General features: G+C 39.3%; 1 protein-coding gene across 1 annotated transcript in view; it reads right to left on the bottom strand.

Moving 5' to 3' along the window:
• The window catches only part of GPR126 (G protein-coupled receptor 126), a 106,565-nt gene that overhangs the window by 54,033 nt on the left and 41,430 nt on the right, over window positions 1-11,102 (bottom strand). The window contains exons 3-4 of the mRNA XM_009319108.1: window positions 7,441-8,061; window positions 2,051-2,119 (exon numbers count right to left, since the gene is read on the bottom strand). Coding sequence (XP_009317383.1) covers window positions 2,051-2,119; window positions 7,441-8,061 — 690 coding nt within the window. The remainder of the gene's footprint in view (window positions 1-2,050; window positions 2,120-7,440; window positions 8,062-11,102) is intronic.

The raw sequence follows: 11,102 nt of genomic DNA, 5'->3' as shown, positions 1-11,102 counted from the left end.
GAAGGAAGAGTTGGACACTGCAGCAAACAGGTTCTAACTGGGGAAGTGACTATATAAAGTGACACCCTATAATACAAAAAAGCTCTTCTTCCATGTGACTTCAGGGCTATATTGTCTGAGAAACAAGTTATAAGGCTTCTTACTGATTTTATCTTCCAGCCAATCCTGTTAAAGAAGGCATCTTCCAATGAATTAAAATATTTGCTAAGTATAATGGAGAAAATGGCTTTCATCAGACTGTAGTTGACATAATCTGGCATCCACAAACTTTGTTACTGGTGCTATTGCACCATGCACAACAAACAAACAAAAAAGGAATCCAAAACGGCCTCTCAGTTTAAAATAAGTCTGCAGTGCTGGCAGAAATAGACAGACAGACATCTTTTGATGATTTTCATTATTGTGACAATAATGATGATGATGATGAACAGGGTAAATCTGATCTGCCACTTCCAAAGTGACAAACACAGAACACCAGTGACACTTTACCAAACACTTTTCAGAGGAGGAAAGAGTATTACCTTCGTGAAAATACTCATAGTGTTTATTGAAGATGTGATGGTCTAAGAAATTAAGAGAGGCAAGTTTGAAAGGTAGCATCTTTTATTGGAGGCAATATCTTCTACTAGACAAGTTAATAAAGCTGGAAAAAAGGATGAGGCTTTTAGAAATGCAGGCCTCTTTCGCTGGAAGTATGTCTATTGCTGCAGCCATATTAGCTGACCTAATGAAAGATATTCTCTCTCCTTTCACACCATGCCATTTCGATAGAGGAAAACGCTCAGAGTTCTTCCAAGAGAATACACAAAGTTCTTTATACGGTGGCTGCATTACCCTTTACTTTATTAAAAAGACTAATACTGAATAATTGTTGCTGTCACATTTACCTAAGGTATTCGAGTAGTAGTATTTAGATCATATTGTGCTTTGTGAATATGATGCCTGAAAATTACTGTTTGAAATCTGATTATGGGCATAACTGGCATTTCACTTTCCCTGTGAAGACCAGCACAATATGCTCCAAGAACCTGAACCAAATTTACCTCAGGAAAATCTGGGAGAAGTATACTGAAGACTGACATAGATCTCTTACTGGCTTCCCAAGCAGAGTGCATTTTCCTTTTTATTTTTAAGCTAAATCTGATTTACTTGTAAATGTTGGTTTTGAAAGAGTTCTGAGACTTCCTCCTCCCCTTTTATATTTTATTCTCTCCTGTCTCCTTCCACCATTCAGCCTGAAAAGGGTTGCAGAGCTAGACATTATTTCTGGTGCAGCTGCTGCTGTGATTAAAGTTTAACATAGCATGCCATCTCATTAGCAGGTCTGTGTTCATGAAGGTATTGTGGAAATGGGCTGATGTTGTTCATGTCAGGCATTTTTATAGAACTTCAGCCTCTAAGCAAAGCAGAAGGAATTAACTGTCCTTTCATGTCCAACAATTCACATGGCATGGAAATTTTTAGGGTTCACCTACTCCTTGCATTCAACTGACCTTTAAAGACACCTAATGAATTCTTATATGTGGCGATTTTTACACTATTAAACCATCATTAAGTGCTCTAATGAGTGTTTCATTAACTAACAGCTGCTGGATTTTGCAGTTTGATGTTAAATTTTTACCTGCTGATCTCAAAGTATCTAGCCTCAAAATAGCTTATTGAAAAAAAATGAATAATAGTCAGTTCCTTTATTTACATCTGCTCATTTTTTATTTACAGATGTACCCACTTCTTATCCTGGTTAATATTTTACTGTCAAAATGTGCAGGAAGAAAAGAGATGGAAAAAGAAATGAAAGCAGTCGATTAATTCAGTTTTGATATAACGGAGACTATTTGGAAAATGTATTATCAAGGGAGTCATCACATTTTTTCCACATATTGTACGTACAGGACACCCACACACTTGATGAGACTAAAGAATTCCTTTCCTTGCTATTTTTTATTGCGGTTCACCCTTTTAGAAACAATAATAAAAAAGAAATGGAATAAAAAGAAAGGAAAATAAAGATTTCCCAAAGATGAAACTGAAAATGACCTGGGCTTCTTACCTTGGCAAAGGCTTCCCAGGTTCGCACAACTGGTTGGTTCAATTGCAGAAGAGGGAATTAGGTATGAGCCTTTAGGAAAAGAAAGTAAAATAATCAGAAAGGTTTGGCTATTGGGCATAAAACTATCATATCTCAAAATATATCATATCTTGCAGTGATACAGTCATCTTCCTAGTTTCTCTCAGTGGCAAAACTGATACTGCCATTTGCCTATAAGACTTATGTGTTTTCATTTTCTGTTGTGGCTGAGGAATCCATGAAAACCCTGCTGACTTGCAAGTTACAGTCACTTATGTATCCTCCCCCTTAGCTTTTGCTAAATAACATCGTATTAAATGAATGCAGCTTGCGTGTACTGTGTTGTCACGGTTTAACCTCACTCGGCAACTGAGCACCACACAGCCGCTCGCTCACTCCCCCTTATTATTATTATTATTATTATTATTATTATTATTATTATTATTATTATTATTATTATTATTATTATTATTACACAAAGCAAGTGATGCACAGTGCAATTGCTCACCACCCGCCGACCGATGCCCAGCCAGTCCCCGAGCAGCGGCCCCCCTGGCCAGCTTCCCCCAGTTTATGTACTGAGCATGACGTCACATGGTATGGAATGTCCCTTTGACCAGTTTGGCTGTGTCCCCTCCCAGCTTCTTGTGCACCTTCAGCCTTCTCAGTCGGTAGAGCATGGGAAACTAAAAAGTCCTTGGCTACTGTAAGCATTACCTAGCAACAACTAAAACATGGGTGCGTTATCAACTTTGTTCTCATCCTAAATCCAAACCACAGCACTGTACCAGCTACTAGGAAGGAAATTAACTCTCTCCCTGCCGAAACCAGGACATCTGTGAAACGGCTTTAAGCAGAGGGGTCAGTATGGCCATAGGATTTATGCAACCTTCATGAGTAATAACGCATGCCTTGGAGAAGCAACCATGCTCCACTGCTGTAGCACAGGTTACCCACCACACACTTCTGAGTAATCTGCCTGTGACAGACACCAACCAGATAAAAGGTGATTAAACTTGTTCCTCTACCCAGGGCGTGGGTGTGATTAATATTCTGGTATGCATGATTTATAAGCAGATAATGTTATAAGCCTGTATCTCTACTGAATTATTCATAACAACACTTTGATGATCTGGAGACAAAAACAGGGCGTATAAGAATGGCTACAGAAAAAGACCTGGTGAAACTGCATTAATCACACTTTGTGTATCCCAGCAGTTCAGCTGCAGATACAGCTGCTTTTGCACGCTGTGTTGAAAATAATGGGGCCATAAAGCATGGCATAATCTGAACCTACTGGGAGCGTTGCCCTTTACAGCTTTTGCTTTACCACTTCAGAATCATATTGACTCCATGAGGTTCTCTCACGAAACTTGTATCCTTCCATAAAGCTGAAAAGCCACCACCCATCAGGTCATAAAGAGAGCTAGGAAAGTATTTCCTGTGATGCAAGAACAGAAGAAGCATGGGGCCTTGACACAGAAATCACGTCATGCCACAGATACCATTACACGTATTGCCGACAAAAATAGGGCAGAATCTAAAATGTGATCCTCAACAAATATTAAAGCTCAGCATTTTAATTTTTTTTTTTTATGGATTAAGAGATACAGGCAGATTAAATTCCTTGGTACACTTCCTATGAACTCCAGGAAGCATGTTCTAAGTGAATGTACTACCTCCTGTGTAAGATTTTTTTTTTCCCCAAAATATATTTGCTGATATTAAACAGTCAATATCAAAACCTGCTGTAAGTTATCTCCTCTTGGTTCTGTATCACGGAAAGATCACCTGAAAGTTGGCTTCGAAAATCTGTGGACCTTCATATTTTCTTCAGTGAGTATTTAAAAAAAGATCGTGATTTTATTTGGTGAAGCTAAAAAAAATCCAATCCAACTTTACAAAACACTTAAGTCAGAAGACTGTATACTTTAAAGAGGAATATTTTCAGTGAATATATTCAATAAGCTTTTTAAAGTTTTGATTGGGTTGAATTCTGGCCAGACTAGACTTTCCCTCAGTGTCCACTAAAGAAATTATAATGATTTGGATGCAAACAGATACTTGGCATAAGCTACTTTATGAAGCCAAGCGGCATGGTCAGTAATGTGAACAGCAGATATGGACCTGTATTACAGACACTTTGTGTGATATATCTCACTCACTTCAAATGTCTAAAGCTCAGACATCCGTGTCTGCTTGTCATGCTAGATTTTCTTTATAGTCAGTGGAGAAGAACAGGCACTCCTACACCAAGAAACTTCTGACTTCACTGAGACATCTTCTCCAGTATGAAATGCACTGACCTTTGGAACAGCCTTTTTCATTCCACTATTCATAAACAGCACTAAGGGCAATTAGCTCAACCTGAAACATCATTCAGCTGCCTAAGGCAGACAGATCCCACCTTGAGTTAAATCTGACAGCGAAATTAAGACTACTTCTGGCCTTTGGGAATGAAGGACACATAGGAAGTGTACGTGAAGCAAATGCAATTGCAGGCATGGACAGATGCGTGGCCACATTACCCTTAAACTGAGTAGATCATATCCTGCTATAGGTGTAGCCAGTGCAGGCTCCAAATCAGTACCAGAAGTTGATTAAATGCTTCTCAGTTTGCCTGCACTGAGCTCTGAACTGGTATTGTTACACTGTTATCGTTACCTAGGCTACTTGTTTTAAAATTAGTCCAGATACCCAGGCTGTATATATATATACCCAGGCACCTTTAAATGCAAGCCGTGCGAAGGTACGGCAATAAAAACAGAATTCCGTCAAGTCTTCCAGAAACACCCCACCACGATTGCACAGCTGTGAAAACATTAGTCTAAGGAATAAACTAAGAGAAGGTAAAACTATGAAAAGATTATCTGGAACAATTTGCCAGTGTTTTTATGCTCCATAAATCTACTTGTAAAAGCTTTGTCTGAAAAACCATGAAAATAATACCCCTTGAAAAATGTAAGCACTGCTCAGGCACAGATATGTTGAGATCACTGCTAAATGCCTGATTTGTTTTTTTTCAAGTTACATGCTACTTCCTGGGGAAGCATTCTTGGAGCTGTGCGAAAACTTCTTTTCTGCATAAATCCTTCCACTGCTGCTAAATGAAGCCTAATCAGTTAGAGTCATCTCCCCACTGCCAGTGGTTTATTCATGGTTGATAGCCTGACTCATCAACTCTCCTGTTGAAGGCTGGTTTTACAATGAAGGCTTTTACTCAAGATGAAGGGGAGAAAATTCTAACAATACCATCTCTGGGATTAGTAACCGTTTTTGAAATGGCACTGCACCCAGTATTTTCTTTTAGGAAATACTCTGGTTCAGGAAAGCCTGTATCATAAGGGGTGATTTAACACCTTTGAAAGAAGAAGACCGACTAGTGAGTTAGTTTTCTCATAGGCTTAGTTAGAGGAAATAACGCTTATATATAGATACATTTGAAGTGGCTCGTATAGACACCTGGGACTAACATACGAACGCTAATACATGTTTTCTAAAATAATGTTCTGCTGTAAGGAAACCGCTGAACAATGATGTCCCAAGGAATAAAACTGTGGAATGAAAATAAGTGTATTGTTTCTATGACCACAGCTGTGATATTACATTTGTGTCACAGGACTGTACAGTCTTCAACAGAAAGAAGGACAAGACCCATACTGCAGCCAAAATTAAATGAGACCGCAACATTTACAGAGGTCTTGGTAGGTTGTTTAGTAGAAGTCTTGTGGTAGTCTTCACAGTATAATGGTGTAAGAGGAGTAGATTTTCTGGGAAGTTATTTTCCATCAGATCAGTTCATACTGATGGAAAAGCAAAAACTTTTTTGTCCAGAACACCTTCATCACTCATGGTCAATGTTCAGATCAGCCTTTTCTTTGTTCTGATAGAGGGGTGAAGGCGCCTAGTTGCTCCTGTTTTTATAGAGGTGTAGCTTAAATTTTTTTAGCAGGGGCATGCTGAGAGCTGTTCCAGTGAGTCTAGCTGTGAATGAGTACCTCACATTTTGGTTTGAGTAAACTAAAGCAAGCAAGACGGGTTTCTTTAGCCACCTTAAATCCCTCATGAGCTATTAGATACAGAAACTAGCACGCCTTAATGATGCCAGCTTCTGTTTTAAGCTAAGGATTCTCAGAGCGCTTGACAGATGTTCTATCAGGAGACGCTTGTATTGACACTATTTAAACTATACTTAAACTAGTAAGTAGTAAGGTGTCAGAGGATTGAGAAGGCAAAATTGGAGAGGACAACATTAGGTATGAAAAGACCACATGTGGTTCAGAAAGAACCAATATTTGTAACTGTTTACTTTGACTTTGGGTTTTTTTTTAACAAATGTGTATTTGCTGCAATAGGAGGGCTCAAACTCTGTGGACATGGAATTTGATAGCAGTTGATTTTCACAAGTATATGTGCACGTATAGGCTACTGCTTGCCATGATTCAGATTTTCCCCTATGCATTTTATAATTATACAAATATCTCTAAAGTTGTTACTAACCAAAATGTTCTTTAAAAAAAAAAAAAAAAATACTGGTCCAAAGTGACAAAGATTTTTCAGTTTTGATTTTTTTTCATCTGGAATAAAATGTTCCCGTAGAAAATTGTCAACCATCTGTAATAACATACACATATATAAAAATTACACCTGGACACTTATGAGAATCAAGTGTCTGAGCCACGAAATGAGAATAGGTCGGGCAATGTATTGAAATTTATCTTCTGGAGTAATCTACAGGAAGAAAGACCTTCAGTAATTACCAGTTAGAAGAGGGACTGATAACGTTGTCAGGAAGATAAAACCCAATGATTTTGATCTAAAACTCTTCCTTCCTGTCTGCCTCCTCTAATTTAATCTTTTCTTGTATTTTCTGTCGCATATGCATTGTTGTTTTGCCACTGTTTTTGCTGGCTCTGCACACACAGCACAAGGATAGCAAGTGTTCCTTCTGGCTAACCAAAGGGCAGGTACAAAAACATGTACTAAATGGTTAGTTAACACACATTTTTTTCTCCAGAGACCACTGTAATCTTACTTGAGGCTAGCAGGTACTTGCCTGTTATCTCCATTTCATGTGAGTAGAAGGCCAATAAACAAACTGTTTAGGAAAAACTTGATCTGCAGATCATTTCAAGCAGCAACTCAATATACTTAGGGGACTTGTTCTTTTCCTTTAGGGAATCAACTCTATACCCTTTCAAAGCCTCTGTGTATGGTAAGAATTGAGCTATAGTCTAAGAAAGGTAAGACCTAGCTGTTTTTCTTTCACAGGAACTCTCTGTTTTTTCCCCGTGCTGGTATATGATATGTTCAGCACAATGCAGAAGTGTGGGGGGGAAATAAGCAAAACAGATTTGGCGAGGCATACTTACCACAACTCAAATTGTTTTCTGCTTTCAGTGCTGAAGTTGGAATACTCCAAAATTCATTTTCCCAGTCTACAATGTTTCCTTTCACATCGCAGCTGAGGTTGGCCAGTGTTTGCGCATTCATGGTGAAATTCCAGAGGCGGAAGTTGTAAATGTCCCCATTTAGAGAGCTCACTTCATTGCTGTTAGAGCCCAGCACCAGCCTCCCGTTTCCAGGGATAACTTTGCCAAAGATACTCGGACAGTACACTATATGATAGGTGCTTTTGGCATATATACCTATACTGCCCGAGAAGCTATCCCCTACGACACAGAGCTGTTGAAAGGTTCCTGTGAAAAACTCTGCATTTCGGGGCAATGCATTCTCAAGGATGCACTGCGTGCCTGAGATGGATAGAAAATGGCCTTTTGTGGTCTTCCCGAAGCTGAAGAATTCTGTTGACAACGGATCGGTGTAGGAGAAAACCTTCCAGTCGTCATTGTCATCACTGCTGCCCTTGGTTGCTTCAAAGCACAGTGTAAACTGGCTAAGGTCTGGCACTAAGACAGTCTCTGCCACGGACACAGCATCGACGTCGGGAACCTGGGGGATGATGACTTTCTGATTCCTCAGAGACACGGCGACTAGAACCAAGAGCAGATAAACAAACAAGCAAAAAAAAAAAAAATTCATCATATAGAAATAAAGGCAGACTGGCAGCAGGGGTTAAAGTAACATTCATTAAATCGAACATTCATCAGGTGGTTTTTATCACTGTAATATACCAATAGCACACACAAAGGAGAATTTGGCTTGGGAGTGCACTCAGCTGAAAATATATAGAGTTCCTTTTCAATGGCACAGAGGATGCTGCACTACACCCAGTTAACAACACCTTAAATTGCATTAAGAGCAATATTAGGACATATTACCTACTAACTTCCAACTCCGCCTCAGCTCACTTTATAAAAATTACTACTCATTGATTTAGTAAGGATGCATTAGGCAATGGAATAAACCAGTTATTTGAAAAACACAGTATGACTTGCTTTTAAGATATATTATTTTAATTACTTGTCTGCATTACACCAATGAAGTTCAGGCTTTGCTTCTTTTAAATATCGCAATAGAAGAAAGCCCCCATTACATTCCTTGACAAACTGAAGCCTTTTGTTTCTGAATTCAGCTAATGGGTTTCTGCAAAGCATTAGGCATCTTCTCATTTTGTCCCCAGCAGCCTTCTGGTTGAATACTACAATCCTGTGTTCATGAATATTTATATCCAAGCTGTTCGCTATTTGCTAATGTTTGGGTCAGCAGTTTTGGATTTTGCACAAGTATCTAGAAATGGCTAGTCCTCTTGCAAATATGCACTGCAATAAGGGTTTTTAGGCATGGGCAGAATTACTCTGTCTCTAATCGTTATTAAGTATTCTCATTTGCACTGGCAAAATGGCAGCCACCAAATGTGAAAAACAGTATCACACGACATATGCTTTTTCTCCATGAGTATATTGATGACAATTCTGTTCACTCTACTTTGGAGAACATTATTTTTCAAAATAAAGTGTCAATATGCTCAGTTTTATTGGCACATTTACGGCAGCAAAATTCTTCTAGTAAATTTGTCCACAGAAAGAAGTTTCAGGTTATCAGTCATGCAAAGGCATCGAGGTCAACAAGACCAGACTGCAGCAGACCTTAGTTTTACTTCTGGCTCCGCAGTTCTGTGAGCCAGCAAATGTCTGCTACCTCTTTTACACATTTTCACAGTGTATATGCTGGAAGTGAAACTGTTTTTTGCTAGACCTGAAGAATAACTGCCACAGTAGTTAATTCCTAGTCTCCCCTGGGATTTTTAAGTGATGCCACAACACATATATTAATTATTACACTTGTTCCCTTCTCAGAATGAAATAAAAACCTTTCAATATGAGAGGGTGAGACATGTGAGGGAAGGGTGACTATCACGCCACACTCAGGAAAAAAGAGACAGATATATGGGGTATAAGGATTCCGTGTCGTCTGTGGTATTGCAATTTCCCTTTGCCAGCTGCTTGCAAAGACTCTGAGCTCCAAACTACCATATGTGGATATACACAAGGACATAATTTGACCAATATATTATATAGTAAAATAACAAAAAGCATTGCACATTATCCGCCAACCCAGCAACTGGAGAATGGGACGGAAGAGAGAAAAATACTGGGCTTCTATAGTTACTGGATTTACTTCATAGATTTTTTTTTCTTCCCAAGAGCAAAAGTATGTTGTAACAATTTTATAGATAGAAAATGTATTCAACTCTCCATTGAAAACAGGGGCATTTTTTTCATGGGTTGACTACACTGTAAGCTTTTTTACGTAACATGGAAAGTGTTCCAGAAGTGGTGTAAGGATTCAGGACTTGAAAAAGAAGAAAGCTCATTCATATGAGCACTGTCCAGCCTGTGTTAGGGTGGTCAGGAGAGTTATGGACCACCTGGTCACATTTAAACAGTATAGGAAGAGAAATAAACAGGGAGGACGTTGCTCCAGTACTGAACAGGTCTACTCAACTTTGCTGTACTCATCTGACAGATTTAACCACTGGCACCTTCCCCATACAGTGAAAGGACAAAACTGACAAGTATTTTGCCCATGTAGAGAAAACAGAATCCTGCCATCGACATTAAGCACAGATCTCTTTCCTGATTACTGTTGCACAGCCAGTCATACTGATGAATTTCAGATGTTAGTATTGGAAAAAACGGTTATTCTCTGAGGAAGAATATACATATATTCTTGGAATATTCATCCAAGTGTTTAGACTACTTTCAGATGTCAAATCGTTTCTGTTAGGAAGATAACTGGATTACAGTGAACAGGGGGTTTTTTGGACATATTATTATTTACTCATGAAGAATGTACAAAAGTCTTGGTAGCCCGGACGCAGCAGGAGTGACCAGCAACAGGCAGCTCACTGTTCTGAGATCCACATCTGCTTTTAGGGGAGCACTGGGATGACACGAAGCCTGCCTCTGCTGCTTTTTAGAGCCCCTAGCTTACTTGCAACTCACTCTCTCGCATCTCATACGCCCCTTTACACATAAGGAAGCCAGGAGTCCTTAGATTGTATTTTACAATCCCTTGCAGGGAAAACTGTGTTCCTGCCAGTTGATGGGCTTTTCAGCATGGTTCAGTGCTTGAGTGGTGGCTTCTGCTGTTCCTAGCTTCACTGCTTTCATCTGTCCTTTCACTGATGCTGGAAGAAATGCATCAACTTTAATGAGGTCTGCAAGTGTCTACATACGAAATACCTGTTTGAGAGGTTTTTTTTTACTATTGCACTGAATTGTGCTTTTAATCTGGTCTACTGCAGTACTACTCAACTGTGTGCTAATTTTACATGACATTGTCTCAAGCATTTCTGTACTAACAGAGGTCTGTTGGCTCTTCTTCCTCTCCTTTTGGTGACTGAGCGACTTCTACTCACCGGTGGAGCTATTACTTATGCAGTTAACTATTACTAGAAAATTATTTAACATGCCAGCTCTTCAGCTGGTGTAAACTGACATAATTCCCCTAAGACTAGCAAAGCTGCATTCATTTACTGCAGCTGAGGATACGGCCCATCCATTTGCTGTTGGTGTGTTGCAGGAGGTGACAACCAGGAAGCCAACATTTGTGTGGGTGGCCAACTTGG

Source organism: Pygoscelis adeliae, unplaced genomic scaffold (genome assembly GCF_000699105.1).
Source record: "Pygoscelis adeliae isolate BGI_AS28 unplaced genomic scaffold, ASM69910v1 Scaffold172, whole genome shotgun sequence".
Classification (NCBI taxonomy): Eukaryota; Metazoa; Chordata; class Aves; order Sphenisciformes; family Spheniscidae; genus Pygoscelis; species Pygoscelis adeliae.
This window is presented reverse-complemented; position numbering and strand designations above follow the sequence as displayed.